At 37.6% G+C, this 22,001-nt stretch overlaps 1 protein-coding gene across 3 annotated transcripts in view; it reads right to left on the bottom strand.

Annotated features, from left to right (window-relative positions):
* The window catches only part of AGPS (alkylglycerone phosphate synthase), a 73,003-nt gene that overhangs the window by 4,897 nt on the left and 46,105 nt on the right, over positions 1-22,001 (bottom strand). The window contains exons 15-20 of one of the 3 annotated variants that reach the window (XM_083357021.1): positions 16,969-17,038; positions 15,724-15,785; positions 14,444-14,533; positions 13,674-13,773; positions 12,659-12,716; positions 3,198-3,247 (exon numbers count right to left, since the gene is read on the bottom strand). In XM_083357021.1, coding sequence (XP_083213147.1) covers positions 3,210-3,247; positions 12,659-12,716; positions 13,674-13,773; positions 14,444-14,533; positions 15,724-15,785; positions 16,969-17,038 — 418 coding nt within the window. In that variant the 3' untranslated portion in view covers positions 3,198-3,209. Of the gene's footprint in view, positions 1-3,197; positions 3,248-5,328; positions 5,381-12,658; positions 12,717-13,673; positions 13,774-14,443; positions 14,534-15,723; positions 15,786-16,968; positions 17,039-22,001 lie in introns of those variants that run through there. The other 2 variants (XM_083357022.1, XM_083357020.1) reach the window with 2 other exon arrangements.

Raw genomic sequence — 22,001 nt, 5'->3', positions numbered from 1 at the left:
TACTACCCCAAGCTGGTTTCCTTGCACAAGTTAGAAAATTATAAATATGAATATAAACTTAATGAGAGCTTACAACACACAGTCATAAAAACTACAGTTCTTTTCAATGAAATCCACTTTGTCGTCAAGCAAGGGTTATAACATCAGCTAATCCTTCATTGAATACATTGAAGCAGGTGCTGAATACAAGCATGAGTTTAAACCAAACGTTTGATGTATTTGCATGAAAAAAAACAACTCACAACCAATGCCTCTTGTCTTGGCTACATTAGGTGCCTCCCTCCCCCCCCCCCAACTAAACCTAGGATGTCCATGCTTGAGGTAGCTGGTTAAATTGCCTCAGGGATAATGAACGATACGAACACCAACTGAGAACACAGTATTATTGTTTCTTTTCCCTGCCAATGATCAGCCTGTCACCAAGCTCTTGGGGGGGGGGGGGGAAGCAAGGCTGACCAGGAGCGCGTTCTCAGCCACCTATGTGCCAATCAGAGCTAAAGAGACAATGGATAGTCTAAGCCACTATACTCCATTATCTGTAATATTGTTTAAGTGAATGTATCCTGTGGATATAGATGTAATTGTCCAAAAAAAAAGAGTGAAAACAACTGGTCCAACAAGCTGGAGCACATTAAAGCCACAGCAGGATGTCCAACAGCGAGCAGGCCTGTCTTTTCCCCACCTCCACAATAATGTGACTCCACGAGGGACTGAACTGATGTCTGAGCAGCTACCAAACAGCCACTGCATATTTAATGGAGTTGCTCACCGTAGTGCTGGAAAACAGAAGGTGCTTGGACTGCATCATTAGTTCTGTCACTAGGATAATTTACACATCTATCTTGTCACATTTTCTATGCTTTACACTTTTACAATAATAAATCTAACGTACATTTGATTAGCGAACTGGAAAGTAAAAAAAACAAAACAAAACAAAAACTGCGCAGCGCACACCGGTGGTCTTTTATGAACATATTTGGTAAAGAAATTAACCCATTTGTAGCACAAAGTTGCAAACCCTGAATGTCAATTTCACTGTGTTAGAAGCACCAGAGTTGCTTTTTTGCAAGTGTGACAAGTCAAGGTGTCACTTAAAAAAAAAAAGATAATTTTACTTTGCTTGGAAAACATAGAAGCATTTGTCAGATAAAATAACAGGTGCACCACCTGACTACATCATCATCATCATAGTAATAATAATAATAAAGTTGGAAGGGACCTTGGAGGTCATCTAGTCCAACCCCCTGCTCAGGCAGAAAACCGTATACCAGACATGTCAAATTTGCGACGTCATGTGACGTTGCGCGGCGTATCGGAACTTGTTTTGAAAGCCTTTTAATTACTTATTTTTATTTCAAGTGATTGTTTTATTAATCTAGGCTAAAAGATGCTACTGTATCTCAAGATGCTTATTCTAACACATTTGGCATATTATAGTGGACTGTTAATTTTAAATATCATGGACAGACCTAATCTGAGTGTTAACTACCACACTATAATACACAGACACACACATGGAAGCAAATGACAACAGTGACCAGCCCATCAATACCGAATAGACTTATCAAGTGCAAATTCTCCACTTCTCACGATTCCTCCTCTGCATTTCCAATACTACTGGCAATTGGGAGGTAAACATAATGGAAGGGAATTCAAGAGAAGTTGGAAATCTCTTCTAATCTCTCAGCAAATTTTGTCTTCAAAATACAATGCTTTCCTGCAGAATGGAAATGTTTTTTTTCCTGGTTTCAAATTATTCTTAGCTAACATTAAATGATATATTTATACAAAAAATAAATACTGAGAAGAAAGCAACAAAGGTATTTGCAAAGAGCAACTATTTCTCAGGAGTCAAATTTCTTAAGATTTTATTTTTCGATTTTTTCCCCAGAAAAGGGACTGTTACGAGTAAACACTTTCTGGTATAAAGTGACCGGTTCTTTCTACAAAAACAGTAAGTGCTACGAAGATCAAGTTAAATATGCTATATATTCCTTACAGCCTCAAGTCCCAGACTACATCTGTTTTCTTTGATACACAAAACCAGAGTTAAAATAGCTCCATTTATCACAAGATGATTGTGGTAGGCAGACAAACCAGGCTGTCTGTTTCAGGATAGTGAAAGCAACTGTTATTAATCACAATTATAGGGCAAACTCTGAAGAGAAATTCTCCCTTCCACATGCAGGAACAAAAAGAAACACTAAGAATGTCATGGTTAAGGCCTGAAGGTCAGTAAATAATAATAAACAAGGATACTATCAGTTTAATCCCAAATCATAAATTGCAGCTCAGAATAAGTATTAGAAGTCACTGTGGGAATTTAACACATGGTAATTGATAGAACTACTACAGAAATGCCTGTTTGCAAAATTGAAAAAAAAATATCAAAGTTTATTTGTATGTTCTGCCAGTGAGCCATGTATTAATCACAGACTCAAAGAAAATATGAAGAAGCCATAATTCTTTGGCCAAAATTTTAAGGCTTAGCTTCTATATCTACTGCATATAACATTCTTTTGTTAAACTTGTCTCCAACTATATCCTTAGTTTTAGAATAGGCAATAAGCATAAATAGAACATGAGTTACAGAAATACTACAGCCTTTGTTAGCTGCTAAATTTTTGCTTAAATAACGAATTCATTTAGTTTAACTCATGGACAGGCAACTTAGTACTATGGAGATCTGATGCTATAATCTCTTTCAACTGGTCAGGGAAAGAGAAATGAAAGCCCAAACAATTTGTAGGATAACAGGCTGCCTACTTTGCTTAACTGTTCTCCAGATCAATTCCAGACACTTCCTTTCTCTCTCTTTTTTAAAATATATTTTATTGATTTTTTTTAACATAGTCACCTTAATATTTGGTAAACGGCGTGTTGTCTGGGTTTATATCTAAAAACAATCAATAACAAATAAAATCTATAATTCCATAATCCACATAGTAGCTTTTTTGATTTTCTCTTCTTCTAATAATATTCTTTTACCAGCACTGAATTAGTACATTTCTTAGTATTTTGATAGCCAACAATTGAATATAAACATTTTTCTAGTATTTAACAACCACATCAATATAAAGCTTCTTTTCTAATTGATCATCTTAATTACCTCGTCATAGATCCTGTTTTCAAAGTTCTTATTTAGATTTGTTTTCCCGGCAATGTTCAAAACATTCTTACCAGTTAATTACACTTACATATTTTTGTCCTCACACAAGCCTTCCCAACAATTTTACATTTCTCATATCTTAAAAAAAAGAAGAAAAAAGGAAGGAAATAGTATACTACTTGAGAAACATGTCCTTCTTAAGCTAAGATACATTTATATCCAAAAATTTTCTATTCTTTTTAACCATATTCAAACAAATGTTTAATCTTTAAATATTCCATCTAATAAATCCAATCATCTAATCTTTTAAATCTATTCAGAACTTTTTTTATCAATTAAGATTTTCTCAAGATCAATTGCACTTAAGTATGTAAAACATTTCCCTCATATAAACCATCCTAACATTTTTATTTCTCATATCATAAAAACAAATACTGTTACTTGAGGGGCCCATCCCTCTTAAACTAAAATACATTTATATCCAGATTTCTTTTTATTTTTTAACCATATTCAAACAAGTGTTTAATCTTTAGATATTCTATCTGATAAATCCTATCATCTAATTTCTTAATTCTAACTTTAACCTTTTTTTTTGCCAAACATCTTTCCTAATCTGTATGCTCCATCTTCCCATAGTCTTGTAGATATTGATGTAAGTACAAGAGACAAATCCAGTAAGATGTTTTTGTGGGAGGGTTTCGCCCCTTCGCATTCATTGAAAATCTTTTTCTTTCTTTCTCTCTTAATTTCTCTTATCATTGTCTCTCAAGTTCTCGTAGTTCTCCTGACAGCTCTATAATCCATTTTGCTGAATCTTTTTTCTTGTCCTCATTATTTTGCAATCTTGAATTGTAGGTTATCTTTTCTATGTCTGATATTTCCTGCAAGTTTTTCTCCACCTGGGTTAAATCATAATTCCTTTCATTGTTGGGTTCCATCTTTAAATCTCTTTCCTCTGGTTTATAGTCAGTTGTCTGCTTTATCTGATCACTCTCTATTTTTATTTTCTGGACTTTTTTTGTTGTAAGGTTAAATTGAAGATGTGTTCATTTATATTTTCAAAGTTGTTTTTAATTTCCTTGTGGTTTGAAATCATTGTTGTTTGAATTAGTTGCAACATAGCGTACATTTCCTCCTGGAAAGTATTTGTTTTTTTCTTGATATGTTCTTTCTGCAGGTCTCTGATGTTCCATGATAGCCAAAAATCCAAGTATGCCTTTTTCTGCAAACAGCTTTAGAGTCACAGTTCAATAAGTATTTGTAATCCAGGAAGGTCAAAAAAATTTCTAGGGTTTATAGTTCTCGCCTTGTGGGTAACCCAAAATGTTTTCTTTTTGTTATAGCTGTTCTCTGTTTAGTTAAGACATTGCAGGTCATAAAAACAAGTTATCTTTTTCTGGGCTTTCTGCCAATTCCTGTATCAGAGCGACTACAGTTGTATATTTTCATCCACCACTAGATGTCAGCAACAGTTCATTTTCCAGTTTTCAAAACAAGCAATTACTTTCTTCTGTTTTCATCAGTAAGCTTTTGAAAAGAAAATCTTAACAAATTCTACCAATTTCAAACTTATCCAGATTTAAGTCTTATATTCATTTCATTTCAATATATTTCTGTCCCCCTTAAAAGTTTAATTCGCTGCTTCCTTCTGTGGGAGAGTGGGGCAAGGGTCCCACTCCTTCTCACTTTCAGAGGATTTTTGCTTCTTGTTTTTTTCTCTCTCCAAGAAATCAGTTATCAAGTAGAAGAGAGAGAATTGATATTCTTACCCAGTTCCAAACACGCTGTTTACAATTAAGCTTAAATTAGTGCTTTTTGGCTTTGGCTGCTTGTACCTTGGGCTAGACTCTGGAATGAAACTAGCCTTTCTTCTGGAGGGCTTTCCCTGAACAACCGGATCGACCACCATCTCTCTGTGGTTGGTGAGGCTTTCCTCCTTTGTTGCCTCTCTGGGGCAACTTGAGGCCCATTTAGGGTCCCCTAAAAGAAAAAAAATTGGCCATAGGTTGAGGAGTCCTGTGATCCCTCAGTTGCTGCGCTACTGCACAAAACTGGAAGCCTCCTTTGATTCTCAATGTGTGCTTCCAAGGCTGATGCAGGCATTCCCACGAATGCCAACTTCTTTTTTTTAATTGAAAAGTTTTACAATACATTTTTAAGATAGAAGCAACTTCAACATGGTAGCCACAAATCATTGGTCCCAGTAGCTCACTTCTCATTTCATTCTGCTCAGGAAGACATTTCAGATTCATGAGATTTTCAATAGCCAGTCTGTAAGAAATCGTGAGACATCTGCTCAGAAACCTTACAGAAACAATGCAATCTCAGAGCATTGCTTCTGAGTACTCTTGACTTGTATCTTTATAAGGACATTTTGTTCATCTTTAATTGCTCATCTTTAGATGGGGATCCATGTTTTCACATTTATTTTATACCTGAACAAGTAGAATATCCTAGAACTGAGCTCTTAAGTTCAGGCCATGGTTCCTGCTTTTCTTGTCCAGTTCACAAGCAATACAAAGCAGAATATGCAAAACAAAAGGAAACAGCAACCAGAGCAAGAAATACAGTATGCAGTAAGAGGCTGACAATCTATCCCCTTTGTCATGGTACAAACTTTAGATATGTTTGCTTGGATGAGCAATATTAGTGATTGGGAACTACATAAAAAAGCATGGGTTGCCCTTTGCATGGATATCACGCACAGCCCAGATCCAGGTGTCAGTCTACACCACAGATCGCTCTGAGAGAGGCAGCAGCACACCTGGTAGAATGTACCATGATGGGATTTGGAGCACAAAGATCTCGTGACCAATTATTCCCTTTGAGAGCAAAATAACATATGTGGACTGAAGACACCATTTTAATATGCATTCAGGAAACAATGTTCATTTGGCCATTAAAGAGCTGTTAGCCTTGAAAATCTATCATTGTAATCCAGGTTGAAGACAAGGGGTTTGCACCCATTAAGTAAATGATGAAATACTGTCAGGAGCAACAACAGCTTTGACAAGAAATCAGGTAAGTTAAATTACTGATACACTTGGCAGATAATCATTTTATTTCTATGCATTGGAAGACATGGGCTCAAAGCCCACCATCCAATGGCAGCCATTAGAAATACAGATTGTTCAGATTAGCAGTTTATGGGAACAGGTACAAGTGGTTTGAAAGATTCTTTCAGAATCACAGAAAAAGCACTAGAAAGATATAGGCCAAGCGACTTGGGGTGACGTGGTGAGTTTAAGGAGATTTCTTTGGTCAGTGACATATAAGGGGGAAAATGCTGAGGAATTGCCAACAGGAATAAAACACTTCTGTCAGATATATTGTGATAAATGGTGAATCTTCTGGATTTTAGAGAAAATAAAAACCCATCTTATACATGAAAAATGAGTTCCACCCACAACAGGCTGTTAAATTTCTGAATGAAATCCATTAAATATGGCATGAATTATTAGTACACAAACCATGAGCCATACAGTGTACTGTAAAAGAGATTCAAATATCAGTATAACCCACAGGATAGAAGAATTGGAACTGGGAAAATTAAAATCTGAATCTTTAGGGCTTCCAGTTTGCCATGCAGCCGCTATGGACAGCTGGGAGACTTGCTCTCCCCCCCCCTGTCCAGTTTTGCATCGCTGGGGGGCCCTGAAAAGGGCCGAAAGGACTGGCCATTATGGCTCGTCCGTAGGCTGTGAACAGCCAAAGTCACATTTTCCACCAGGCAGCTCCTAAAGCAGCGCGGAAGAGACTGGGTGAGATCTACTTCTTTTACACCCTAATTACTTTCTGTACGTCCTTAAGCTGCTAAGCATTTTCCCCCCTGTAGTGAGAGAAGGGGGACTTTTCCCCTCCCTCCAGAAAGAACGGCGACTAAATACCCAGGGGCGTTTTAAACGTTGAAAAAGTTACTGAATCCCAATTGGAACTTTATTTCTCAAAGCATGTGGATTGAAATATTTTTTTATTTCCTATTGTTCATTGTCTGCTTCGGTTGGAAATCTGGATTCTTTCTTATGAAAAAAAGAAAGAAAAACTGAAAAGATTAAGACAACTTTGGGACTCAAAGGGAAACTTTAAAAGGGGCCTGGCTGACTGCCCAGGGAAATAGATAAGATACATAATCTTGAGAACTTTGAAATAACAGCTGTGAAAGGCTTTGTGTTCCCTACCTAGAAAAAAAAACCTCTCTTTTGGATTTTCTAAGTGTAAAGCCTTTAGTTTAAAATACCAATATGGAAGAAGGCCAGGAACAAAATTTCCTTATAGATGAAGATCAACAAACTCTCGCTAGGTTGAAAACATTAATCCAAATTATTACCACAACCAATGAAATACTAAGAGGCTATGTGAAGGAAAAAGAAGACAGTCCAGATGTGAAAGCCCAAACTTTGACTACAACTAAAGAATCATCTATACAAAATACAACAGAAAAAATGAAACATTCAAATACTATGACAGACGAATCTACTATTCAACAAATATTTACATTTGAAAATTCAGAAAAGACATCGACAATTTGGAAAAAGGAAAAGGTTTCTTATACAACTCAGAAGGAACCAGAGGATTTAGAAAAAGAACAGTTGGATGAGAAGATAAATAATTCAGAACAACCACATCGATATGGAAGAATAAAGAGAAGACCCACTAAGAGCTACAAGTCCTCTCAAAAAAATAGTGACCGGATGGTTTTGTCAATATCAATTAATATACATGATATTAGAAGGAGACAGGTTCGATGACCCAAAAACAAGGACATGGAAGATGATTTGGCAAAAGAAAAAAGCCAGAATAAGACTCAAGAAGAATGGAGTTTCGACTGTCTTATCAAAATCTGAAACAGAACGTACTTAAATAGATAAGATGTGCATGTTGAACACAAGACATTGTTATGAACTGAGATAAAGAAAAAACTTTGGTCGTTAAAATTTAGCAGTATAAATACTAATAGCTAATTTGAGGATTGATTTGTGTATAAAGGTCATGTAAGGGTGAACAATGTAGATAAGCTAAAAACTTATTCTTGAAAGTAATAAATAGGTCTATATGGAATGTTAAAAACAAAAATTATTAGTTTAAGCAAGAGAGCAGATACAAAGAAGAGAGAGGAAGTATTAAATACTGAAATAAAAAGAAATTTTGATTAAAAAAACCTGAAAACTAGCAAAAAGGAAGGATATCATATTGTATCCTTAACCTGTTGACATAGAGGGTCAGAAGTTAAGTAGACGGGATGTGTACTTTGAACATTAGACTTTGTGAGGAATAATGATAGATGAATTGGGAGTATATTAAAAATTTTGGGAATGATAAATATCAAACGTTAAATCTAAATGTTAGTGGTAATTAAAACTGAAAAATCTATTAGGTCATTGATTGTCTAAAAGATTGTATGTTAAAACAACTAGAATATGTGTAAACTAAAAACTTTGGATATATGTAAGAAAGCTATCTTCTATGTGATTGATAAGATAAAATTTGTCTTTTAATTTACAAATAGACAGTATATATGAAGGGAAAAAGAGAGGAAATGTTTATGGTAGCAATCTGAAATCTGTACTAATGATATCTGTATGTAATTGAATTACTACTATCCAGCCACCACGTTGCTTTTCAAATATGTGAATGTAATATTAGAAAATCAATAAAATTTGTATATAAAAAAATAAAAATAAAATCTGAATCTTCAATTAGGATAGAAGTTGGTGGACCACATGATTAATCAGCTCCAAAACCAAAACGGCACCTTTTTTCAAAACAATATGGTTGAATATCCCATTTCTTAACATTGGGAGAACGAATCCTAATGTTTCAAGTCCAATATTAGTTATGAATTTGTTATGGTCACCTCCTAAGCAAAAAAGAGAGCATTCCATTGTCAGTAACAGTGCAAGAACAATATTTGACTCAAGCAGTTGAAGGGAGAGTACAAGCAGTTGGGCTGTGTTGGGTTAAAAGCAGTATCAGTTGCTGATAATTCTGCCTGTAACATTGGACTTGTGAATAAAACACTTGGAAAAGGAATGGCTTATAAATAACTTTTCCTAAGATAATTGGAAAGACTTTCATGTTATCACCAGGTCAGTCTTTCTTTTCATTTTAGACTCAATGATCTATGCATAGGAATCATGATCTAAGGAACACCATATCATGTCCAACATGGATATTAAGGAAAGATAAGTAACAATGGGGCATAGGAAGTGCTTTGATTGGCTATACTGAGTTTGCCAAAACTGGAAATAGTAAAAGCTGTTTTAAAATGGCAACTGCATCTTGCTCTAGTATTTGGAACTATATAGTCAATATCTTCATTTATTTATTTTTATGGTCTCTTGTACCCATTTTTTTAGTACAAAATATTAGCTATCCCACACAATTTTGTACCACCTGCATATTCAATAAGCATATTTCTCTTTTCCAAACCATTAATGAAAGTACTGAAGATTGGAAGATCCATGAAAGATTATTGTGGCACCAACTCAATACTTCTTTCTAAATATGACTTTTGAGACAGTGATGTATCCACATAAATGCCATACCATCTACATTTAACTAGCTTGCTGTCAGGGAGCATTCTGTCAACATAATCACATTACAGCATTCATGCTATTAAAAAAATACCCATTTAAAAATATGGTAAGATTTATCTGGTAAAATTTGTTCTTGACGAATTTGTACTGACTTTTAGTAACTATTGCATTATTTTAAAGTGTTAACAAACTTTTATCCTTTGTGCTACAATCTTCCAAGTTGTTAATGGCACTAACTTGTCTTTAATGTGATTCTTATGTTTTGGTTGCTCTCTTTCAATCTTTTGGCACTTCACATTTTTTCAGGATTGTTCAAAGATAATACATAAGCCAGAAAATTAGCTAGATCATTCAGTTCACTATAATGCAGTGCCAAGAAGCTCTAGAGATTTAAAGTCATTCAAACTATGCACATTTTTTTAGAAATTTCAATCTTTAATCATGCCCCTTCTTAATGTCCTACTTTTTCTATTTTTTTTTTTGTGTTTATGGACTGACTACAGCAAAATAGAAGTTGAGATGCCCTGTCTTTTCCTTGTTACCTGTTGGTATTTTGCCTCTTTAGTGATTTTCTTTTGCCATTAAATTCTCCTGTCATAGGACCCAATTTATTATTGTTCTATAAAAAAATCTTTTTTTTAAAGTCCAAGACTTTGATTAAATATTTGAAATTGGTATCAACACTTAATGACCACATAAATTCTAAGTTTTACTTTTCCTTACAATCAAGAATTTCAGCATTATATGATCACCTTCCCCACCAACGTTCCAGCTACTTCCACTTCCTTAACTAATCTTCTTAATCCTTTTTCTATCCTCTTAATAAGAACTATTTACAAGATAAATTAAGAGTTTTGTGGAATAACTATGCTTGGCAACATTTGACTCTGATGATTCTGAATTTAAGATGAGCCTACCAAAATAAAATAATGAGAAACTTTTTTAAAAGGTTATAACCATACATAAAATCCCTCTAAAGTCCCAGCTTTCATTTTTTGTCAGTCGGGATTGCTAATTTCCACTGAAACCAATCCTGGCTTATTCTTTTCCCCCAAAATGTGCACATGCAACCATCTTACATATCTGTAGATGTCATAAGCCATTTTTTTTTTCAAAAAAATGTTCAGGTCAGGAGGAAAAAAATAAAGAAACAACGTGAAACAAAGTTCTGCATTTGTAAAATAAATTACTTTTTCATCTGAACACACAATTTCTCTTTTCAAACAAACATAAACAGAGAAAGAAAATTTAGACATCTGTACTCAGCAGGAATAAAACTGATACATTACTTTATAATCAGCCCCACTGAATTCAGCAACTTTAACTTCCAGATACATAAACTTGCTATGCCAGGAATTCATCTGTTTAGACCAATCACCTCCATACAAGTTGGGGCTAAAATTGGGAAGCAGTTCTTTAGGCATTGAGCTGTTTGTTTCTCCTCTTGAGCTTCCCTTCATACAAAAATTGAGTGTCTACAGTGAAGAACCTCCGTAGCAGTTTATGGATATTAAAAATCCTCTTGATTTCCCCCAGCTTTCCCTAGCTGTGCTGGCTAGTCTAATTTTCAAAGGCATTCAAGCTTTCAGCTCAATATCTGCTCCCACTTGCATTAATTATTAGAAATTCTGCTCAGTTTTCAATACTGGCATCTATTGTCAGCAAATATGACTATCCCCAATGAAAAATTAGTCTTCCTATTGGATAAATATAAGTGCTTTGTAAAACATTCTCCGTTATCACAGTGTAAGATAGCCACCAAAAGTATCTGGATTGCAGTTGGAGATAGGCAGGTAGGTAGGCAGACAGGCTAGTGGTAATAAGAATGATTAACACTATCTAAAAACAGGAATTCTTCAAAACAGTAATAGGAAGCATTTTGTATTATTGATATTTTTAATCAAATAAGTCAGACTGACTGGACTAATTAAAATATAAAACAGCTCACAATTATCTTTCAGCATGTTCACTTTTTCCTATTTTATAATGTAGTTCTTTGCTCAAAAGATAACATTTTAGAGAGTGAAAGAAAATATTCTCCACTTTTCAAAAGACATGCAGAACCTGCACATAATGAAGTTATGGCTGAAAATATTGAGAAGTGACATGGATCAGTTTATAAACTTTTGTCACCAGTCATTTGGCCAGAAATCATAACATTTTATAAATATATCACAGAAAAAAGCTTGGGGATGTATCCTCCATTCTATAGGTGGCTGAACATATATAAAGTAGCCGAAAATATTAAATTCTTGTGCGGTATTTATTTTAATCTTACTCCTAATCATCTCCCATTCCTGTTAAAAGACAGTTATTAGTTGGACGTTCCTCAAGAGCGCTTGTCCGAGGACGTCTCTGTGGTCATGTGGCCGGTATGACTAGATGCCAAAGGTGCACGGAACGCTGTTACCTTCCCACCGTAGTGGTCCCTATTTTTCTACTTGCATTTTTACATGCTTTCGAACTGCTAGGTTGGCAGAAGCTGGGACAAGTAACAGGCGCTCACTCTGTTATACGACACTCAGGATTCGACCTGCCAAACTGCCAACCTTCAGATCGACAAGCTCAGCGTCCTAACCCACTGAGCCACCGCGTCCCATATATATATATAGCCTCCCAAATTCTTTATTAGCAATTTGAATAATTTACACAAATAATGAACTGTCGTAAGTAGTGACTATAGCCTGCGGATAGCCTTGGGCTAGGCTGAAACAGGAAAGAAGATTTAACTAGCAAGGTATTCAAAAAGACTTGACAAATACTTAAAACACACACACACACACACACACACACACATATATGTTAAACGTTTGTTAAGTATTTAGAATGCACTTGCTTAAGTCCCAACACGGGACAAATCTTATTTCCTGTTTCAGCCTAACCCAAGGCCATCTACAGGCAGTAGCCACAGCAGTGGCAGCTCATATTTGTGTAAATTGTTTTGGCACACACACACACACACACACACACACACTACAAAGTGAGTGACTAAAAATATGATCGGTAACAATACCTCCATGATGATGTGACAAACTTCCTCCATTAGCAAGGATTTCATCTCTAGCTGCTATCTAAAAGGAATAAAGTAATTTAAATTATTTATTCAGCTGTTGAAGCAGGGAAGATAGTATGTTTCATTCAGTCACCAGCAAATATATAATATAAAGGAAGGGGATGTTACATTATTTACACTTTTTTTTAATCCCATTTATATCCCGCCCTTCTCCGAAGACTCAGGGCGGCTTACAATCTAAGCACAAATCAATGTGCTTAGCAATAGCCTTCATTCTATGTATATGCCTGCTTATTAGGGCTTATTAGGGCCCCCCAAGCAGCATTATTACAAAGTCAGCTTATTGCCCCCAACAATCTGGGTCCTCATTTTACCTTCCTCGGAAGGCTGAGTCAACCTTGAGCCTGGTGGGACTCGAACCTGCACTAATTGCAGGCAGCAGTTCTTTTACTTGCAATTTACCTTTTGAGAGACATATTTCCAATTGTTTTAAAAAAGTCCCTGATAAAAATGAAAACAACTCCTTTCAGAGCATTTTCATTCTGAAGTTCTACATAAACATAATTTTAGTTGCAATATGTACCTAAACTGTATTTACATAGCAAATGTTAGCACATATTCATCCTCACTCTTATTCTACCCCATTCTGCTGATAAGTAAAACTACAAATATCCTATGTTGTTTTTAAAAAGGAAGAAAACAGAAGAGTGTTTGCAATCAAAAATTATGGTCTGAATTGGGGAATGGGGGAATAGAGACCAGAAAAAAAAGAAGAAAAATGAGGTTAGAACTTGGGAGAAAAAAATTGGGAGGGTTCAACTTGATAAGAACTTGGATGGGAAAACCACCTGGAAATTCAGGGTCGATGAAACAGATGACCAACAGCTCATCAAAAATAATGTGAAAATCTCCTAAAAGCTATCAAACAGCCAGTTTCACATTCAACTTTGGTTCAGGTAACAATGAAACATAAACTTTATCTAGAACATTTAAGTTATTAAATATGTAGAATTACCTCTATTTCATCAATAACCCGAGTAGGGTCACTAATTCCTCTGTAGTTAAAGCCCAAATAGAAGTAGACACATGCACCAGCATCATACAACTGTGTCACCCTGGTTTATTAAAAAAAGAAAAATGTCTGATCAAATAACAAAATTCCTGAACAAACAGTCCAGTTTAAAAATAAACGATATGGCGACACTGGATGTTAAACACAAGTATTCCCATCTCTCCTAAGTTTGGATTATTAAGTTTTATTTACAGCCCAAAGCCTCAAAATAGCGAAGTACTCAGCCAGCTTCGGGATATTCCAGGAAATTCACACATCGTAAAGTGGCTAAGGTTACAAAACACTGCATTTTAGGGATAACAATGCTGCTGAAGCTGAACTATGGCTGAATTTTCAGTCTGACCAACTGAGAAAAGTAAAAGTCACACTGCATCTTACAAGCCTGACTTGTTTCAACTAGTGATGATTTAGTGCACACTACATTTTGTGTGATAAATTGTGGCGATTCTAAATGAGATGAAGGCCTGTTGTAATTTAACTTTCATTGTAGCAATTAGGCAATTCAGCTGATGCAAGTAGGCATATTAAGCTATTTTACAAAAACTAGTCACCAAATAAATAAAGCTACATAGTATTAGGGCTTTGGTGCAAAATTATAGTGACATAATTTTAAGAGGTTTCTGGGAGCAATAAAAAATCACACTGTAGGCCTACATATCACCTGTGGGATGCCCAACCCATTTTAGAACTTAATTGATATGAAGATGCTTTACCGACAGGTAACAAATGGTGGAAACTGAACACCTTTTTCTTTGCATTCTCTTGTCATTCTTTCTTTTACATTTTTGCACAGATCGAGAACCCTAAAGATAAAATAGCACAAAAGTTAAAAAAGCTAAACTATTTAACATATCCATTGGCAACATTTTATAACCGATATAAGAATAGATTTATTGTAACCCAAGATAATGATTAATTCTGGGTCATTAAAAGTAAAAATGTGCCTACACATTCTGCTTGGTTCTCAAAGGTACATATTACCATAAAATAATTATTAAACAACATTTAATAGAAACGGATTATATTTAAATATGTTGCATTTTTTATCTTGATTAAAGCTTCTTAAAAAAAATTTTTAAATTACATTTATATCCCGCCCTTCTCCAAAGACTCAGGGCGGCTTACAAGCTCAGCAGTAGCCTTCATTCTATGTATATGCCTGCTTGTTAGGGCTTTAAATTTAAGATCTAGATGGATAATTCTCCTTATCAGGGCTTTTACCTCCAAAAATACCACTTTTGTTTATTCAATAAATCAAAACAGGCACCTTCCCATTCTGCACAAAACGTACTAAAGGCACATTATATTGGCTCTACAGATTCCTCTGAATGTGATAAGGAGAACCAGATGACCTAGTAAAGGTTATAAACTTGATCACACTAATTGTAAAAGCCAAATGTACGTACACACACACACACACACACACACACACACACCCTCAGAAGCACAAGACCACAAGCACAAGCACTGGACTAAATTCAGATAGTCTTTTGAGGATGGTATCAGTAAAGCCATTTAATTAAGCAGTTCTAAGTGTGAGGTTTGGGGTACTGTGTTATATTTTTGTAATTTATTCTTAAATTACATACATAGATATTAAGTTTACATGCATATTAAACTTTGCTTATGCTCATTAGGAAATCACCAGAGAGATAATGGTTATCCTCTTTTTCAAACAACAGGATCTTCCATTGGCTCAAAAAGTGCCTGCGGCTGGAAGTTGTTCCTCTGTTGGAGGACAGGGAAGCTAGGAGCCAACTGATTAGGTTTTCTTACTTCATCAAAAATCTATGAAGTATTATTACTAAAATACGTTTCACATGGACTGTCAAATAATATATTTTTTCTATTATTTCAGAAACAATCTGCTATCTTTATATTCTATCAAATACTTAGATCATTAAAACCTAAATCCATCACTTTCTAACAAATTTTCAGGAAAAAAGTCATAAAAATATTTATTTTCACTGAATGGAAAATGTTTTGATTTTACCTATCCCAAGGAACGGATGTTTCAAATGATTCTCCAATTACATAATAATCCATGCCAAGGTCCTATTCAAGAAACCAGAAAAGGCTTAGATTAGTATTCTATTTTAGACTCATATATTTACTAGGAATAAATATGCAACTGAAAATAGTTAAGGTATTATTGAGGCAACAGACCTGCATTTATTTAAATTAAATGACTAGGCTCAGTCTAGGAGTAAAGTATGGAAAATGTATCTGAAACTTAGTTTCGATTTCCTGAAATTAAACTATGTGTAACATGTATCTTGGACTCAATCTATACCTCATAAGCAAAACTGTAAAACTATATAATTTTTATAAAGCACAAAGACAAAAAAGAAGCAAAACAATTCCATTTCCATGAATATTGTATCTCAAAAGTTCAAAGTCTATGTATTTACTATCTAAAACCAAACACAAGAAAAAAAACCCAATAACTAAAGTAAAAGGATAAAAATTGCAAGAAAATCTTGAGAAAATTAACAGCTAACCATACCATACCATGAGGGAGGAACCAGATGGCTTCTAATAGCTACTAAAGGTAAAGGTAAAGGTTCCCCCACACATGCATGCTAGTCGTTTCCGACTCTAGGGGCCGGTGCTCATCTCCGTTTCAAAGCCGAAGAGCCAGCACTTGTCCGAGGACGTCTCCGTGGTCATGTGGATGGCATGACTAGACGCCAAAGGCGCACGGAACGCTGTTACCTTCCCACCGCAGTGGTCCCTATTTTTCTACTTGCATTTTTACGTGCTTTTGAACTGCTAGGTTGGCAGAAGCTGGGACGAGTAACAGACGCTCACTCTGCTACACGGCACTCGGGATTCGACCCGCTAAACTGCCGACCTTCCAATCGACAAACTCAGCATCCTAACCCACTGAGCCACCGCATCCCTTTAATAGCTACTACTGATGTTCAAAAAAAAAAAATAAATCAGCCTTCTTAGAGGTTTCTGAAAAGTGGTCCCTCAAAAGAAGGGTAATGGCTTCTTGGTCACAATGGCAATTAAAGTTGTTAGCCACTTTCAATCACCACTCAATGTACAAGGAACATTTTAATAGTATATGTTCAGATGTACCTCCAAGAATTCTGAACCACTGAAATATGGGCACATTTCTCAACAGAATCAGTTCATGCCTTTTTCTTGCTTTATTTCAATAAGCTGCCAAAGTAATGCAGAGTAGAAAATTATAAATCTATACACTGTTGAAAAAGTAAAATAAACTTACCCTAATATAAGCAATGACAAATGTCATCATATAGCCTCTCTGTCCATTGTCTTCTCCAGCTGCAAGACCACTGCAATTTGAAAATAATAAAATATTATACATTCTGGCTCTAAAATGTCAACACTAGCCATTCTGAGGATATAATAAGAGTATAGGTAGTCCTCCACTTACGATTACAATTGAGCCCAAAATTTCTATTGCTAAGCAAGGCAGTTGTCAAATACGTTTTGCTCCATTTTATAACCTTTTGCCACGGTCGTTAAGTGAATCACTGCAATTGTTAAGTGAATCACATGTGTGGTAAATCCAGTTTCCCCCATTGACGTTGCTTGTTGGAAGCTGGTTGGGAAGCTTATAAACGGTGATCACAGTGGGACAGTACAGCTGTCATAAATACATGCCAGTTGCCAAGCACCCGGATTTTGATTATGTGACCATGGGGATACTGCAACGGTCATATGTGGGAAAACTGGTCATAAGTCACTTTTTTCAGTGCTGCTGTAACTTCAAATGATCACTAAAGGAATGGTTGTAAATTGAGAATTACCTGTACTTTAGTTGCTAGAATGTATATAGATTAAACTTAGTTCTAGATATAATAATTGACACAAGAAATTATATGCATCTGCATATACACACAGGATTTTCAAGTGACACAAAGTCCATCATTATAGTATATGTTGGTATGGGAACCCTAAAGTTTTGCACTGTTTAGATATATCCACACAGTACCAAAAAGATAAAAAGACAAAGGCTTTCGCTATTTGGCAAAAATATTAGGAGCTGTGGTGGCGCAGTGGTTAGAATACAGTATTGCAGGGTAATTCTGCTGACTGCAAGGAGTTCTATTCTCATCGGCTCAAGGTTGACTCAGCCTTTCATCCTTCTGAGATTAGTAAAATGAGGACCCAGATTCTTGGGTGCAATATGCTGACTCTGTAAACCACTTAGAGAAGGCTGTAAACCACTGTGAAGCGGTATATAAGTCTAAGTGCTATTTCTATTATGCAGGGTTTAGAGAAAAAAGATTTTAAAAGATTGCCAACACAGTAGTGATGAAGTTGGACTAGGAAACTTGAAGTCAAGTCTGCACCAGATCCCAGAGATGTTGGACCAGTCGCTTTCTGTCAATCGGTCTCTCTCTCTAACTACTCAAGAGGGTTTTTTGTGAGGATAACACGTCAACCCACCCACCTCTTCTCCCATATGCTACCTTAATGTATGGAGAGGAAAGGCAGGATATTTATGTAATAAAGCAGACTTTTCTGGCCCTCAAATGATGGTATTGGGTGTCCACATACTGACAAGCCCATTGTCAGCTACTGAAGTATGGTAAGATTTGGGCAAATAAAATATTTATCTAGGGGGATTTATCTCATCGATATTTTGGTACTTGCAAATGCACTGCTCCTGACTGCTGCTGTATTCTGTCAATTCTCTGCATTAAGTTTATATTCGTTAGTCAAATTCCTCAGAGTTGGAACCCTGTGGTTTGTTTTTAAAAAGGACAATGCTTCAACTCCACTTGTTGGTGCTAATGAGCACTGTTCTATGGAAGAGTCGGGGGTGGGGAGCAGGTTTAATTTAATTTAATTTATTAATATTTCTATACCGCCCTTCTCCCGAGGGACTCAGGGCGGTGTACAGGACAAGAATAAAACATGAAATTACAAAAATTAAAAAGTTATTAAATACATGCCCATAAATGAAAACAATAAATACATTAATAAAACCCCCGATAAAGTAGTAATAAAAACCCCAGCAATCCCACCCTCAGGCCAGGCCGGCTTGTTCGAACAGGTATGTTTTCAGATCGCGGCGAAAGGAGCGAAGATCGGGCGCCGTCCGGAGCTCAACCGGTAACTGGTTCCATAGCTCCGGGGCGCCCACAGAGAAAGATCTCCCCCTGGGGGCCACCAATCTACATTCTCTGACCGGTGGCACCCTGAGGAGTCCCTCTCTGTGGGAACGGACAGGGCGAAGGGAAGTTGACGCCGGCAGCAGGTGTTCCCTAAGGTACTCCGGCCCCCTGCCATGTAGGGCTTTAAATACTATGACTAGTACCTTGAATCTCACCCGGAAGACAACTGGCAACCAATGCAGCTCACGGAGCAGAGGTGTGACATGGGAGTATCGGGAAACTCCCAACACAACTCTCGCGGCTGCATTCTGTGCCAGTTGGAGCTTTCGGGTGGTCCTCAAGGGCAGCCCCATGTAGAGAGCGTTGCAGTAGTCTAGTCGTGAGGTCACGAGCGCGTGAGTGACCGTGCATAGATCATCCCGGCTTAGATAGGGCCGCAACTGGCGCACCAGGCGAACCTGGGCGAAAGCCCCCCTAGTCACAGCTCCTATATGGTCTTCCAGGGTGAGCCGTGAATCTAGGAGGACTCCCAAGTTGCGAGCCCTATCTACGGGGGGGTAACAATTCGCCCCCCATCACAAGAGGTGGAATGTCCGAATAAACCCGGGATGAAGGTATGCAAAGCCACTCGGTCTTGTCGGGGTTGAGTTGAAGTCTGTTCCTCCCCATCCAGACCCGAACCGCCTCCAGGCAACGGGACATCACGGTGAGGGCATCACTGGGGTGGTTTGGGGTCGAAAAGAAAAGCTGGGTATCATCAGCATACTGATGATACCCAACTCCAAAACCACGAATGATCTCACCCAACGGTTTCATATAGATGTTGAACAGGAGAGGCGAGAGGACCGACCCCTGAGGAACTCCACAAATGAGAGACCTCGAGGTCGACCTCTGCCCTCCTGCCAACACCGACTGCGAGTGTCCCTGGAGATAGGAGGAGAACCACTGCAAAACCGTGCCTCCCACTCCCAATCCCCTAAGACGCCGCAGCAAGATACCATGGTCGATGGTATCGAAAGCCGCTGAGAGGTCTAATAGGACCAGGACAGAGGAATGCCCCCTGTCCCGAGCCCTCCAGAGATCATTCACCAGCGCGACCAATGCCGTCTCCGTGCTGTACCCGGGCCTGAAACCCGATTGGCACGGGTCTAGATAATCCGCTTCATCCAGGACCAGAGGGAGCTGATGTGCCACCACACTCTCAACAACCTTCGCAAGAAAGCGAAGGTTGGAGACAGGACGAAAGTTGTTCAATATAGCTGGGTCCAAGGCAGGCTTCTTGAGGAGAGGCCTCACCACCGCCTCTTTCAAGACGGCGGGGAAGCTACCCTCACTCAAAGAGGCTGATATAACTGCCTGGAACCAGCTACGTGTCCTCTCCCGGGCTGCATACACCAGCCAGGAAGGGCACGGGTCCAATAAACATGTGGTGGTACTCAGCCTCCCCATGATCCTGTCCACTTCCTCCGGAGTCACAGAATCAAACTCCTCCCAGATGATATCGACAAGACCACCCGTGTCCTGCTCGACAGACTCTGCCCAGTCAGAGTCCAGACCGGTCCGAATCCGAGCGATTTTGTCCGACAGATGCTGGTTAAACTCCTCGGCACGACCCTGCAAGGGATCCTCCCTCACCTCCTGATTCAGGAGGGAGCGAGTCACCCTAAACAGGGCGGCCGGGCGGTTATCTGCGGACGCGATAAGGGTGGCGAAGTGGTTAGACCTCGCCTCCCTTATCGCAGCGAGATAAGACCTAGTATAGGTTCTTAGTCGCAATCGATCGGATTCGGATCGGCTGGATCTCCAACCGCTCTCTAGGCCCCGTCTCCGACGCTTCATCTCCCGGAGCTCCACGGAAAACCATGGGGCTCGACGGGATCTGCACTGGGTCAGGGGCCGCAGGGGTACAACTCGGTCAAGAGCCTCAGTGGCTGCCCTTTCCCAGGCTTCCACTAAGGTATCTGCCGAGCTGTGAGCAAGGAAGGCAGGTGGGGAGGTTGCTAGTTACATCTTTGATTTCATGCAGCAAGAAAGGCAGTTTAAACAAGCTTGGGAACAGTTGCTGCCATGGAGCTATCTTCTTTCTACTATTACTGGAGGTTGAAAGGAGCAGAACCTAACAGCCAACTGGGTTTTCAGCTTGATAAAGTGATAGCCTGACAGGAATAACAGCTGCCTGGTGGGGAGTATAACAATGTCTTTTAATAGCTGGTTGCAATTCCTCCCCCCCCCCTTTTCTCTGGCATTGTGACAAAGAACACAGTGTGCAAAGGACAGTGCACAAGAAAAACCAACACGGGACTTCAGTTCAGATTCAGTAGCTAGACGTTCGATCTCATTCCTCGTTTTGTAGCTTTCAGGCCAAAAGTGAAGTACAATTGACCAGAAAAGTATAGATAGGATATGGAGCAAGAAATTGGTAGGTTAGCTCTTTTTTTATTTGCAAATTAATTATGAAATTATATATATATATATATATGTATATGTGTGTATACTAAAGTTAACAAAAGATCTGCTTAGCAATAGCAACGCTGTTATTTTTTTTTTCTTAAATGGAAAATAAAGTTGTTGTAATCTGAATAAATATCTTCACCGTAGTTTCATTATCAGACCCATAATCAATCAAACCAGCTGGACACAAATTACCCTTCCATTACTCAGCTTATAAAAGTGAAATGTTTCCTGCTTCCTTGTAACAGCACAGAGCAATAGGTGACAGGAGGTGGGATATATATAATTAATCAAGTTCTGTTGATTAAAGACAGACAATTTCCTTTTTAAAACAGACTTGTTCATTCCAGCTGTTAAGTCAACAATGGACATTATTATACCTTAATCTCTAAACATTACTCTCCTTCCCTGCATCAATTCATTTATTATCAGAAGTTACTTTTAAAAAATTAGAAAAAAGAAACTATTATAAATAGACATGACTTCAGCTGAATGAGATAAATCTTTACATTTTGTTGTAATAGTTAAGGCTTTGCCAAAATGCATGCTTAGGCAAACTAATAGCAATATTTGCCATATTTATTATAAGAACATAATTATTGAATACGTAGAAGTGCGGTTAAAAAGAGACCAACAATGTTAGCTTGTTCTCACTTTTCCATTTTCTATAACTGAAAAATGCATGACAAGGCTCCATCCAGTTCTACCTAACTCTGCAAAG

The sequence above is a fragment of the Vipera ursinii genome (assembly GCF_947247035.1).
Source record: "Vipera ursinii genome assembly, chromosome: 1".
Lineage (NCBI taxonomy): Eukaryota > Metazoa > Chordata > Lepidosauria > Squamata > Viperidae > Vipera > Vipera ursinii.
This window is presented reverse-complemented; position numbering and strand designations above follow the sequence as displayed.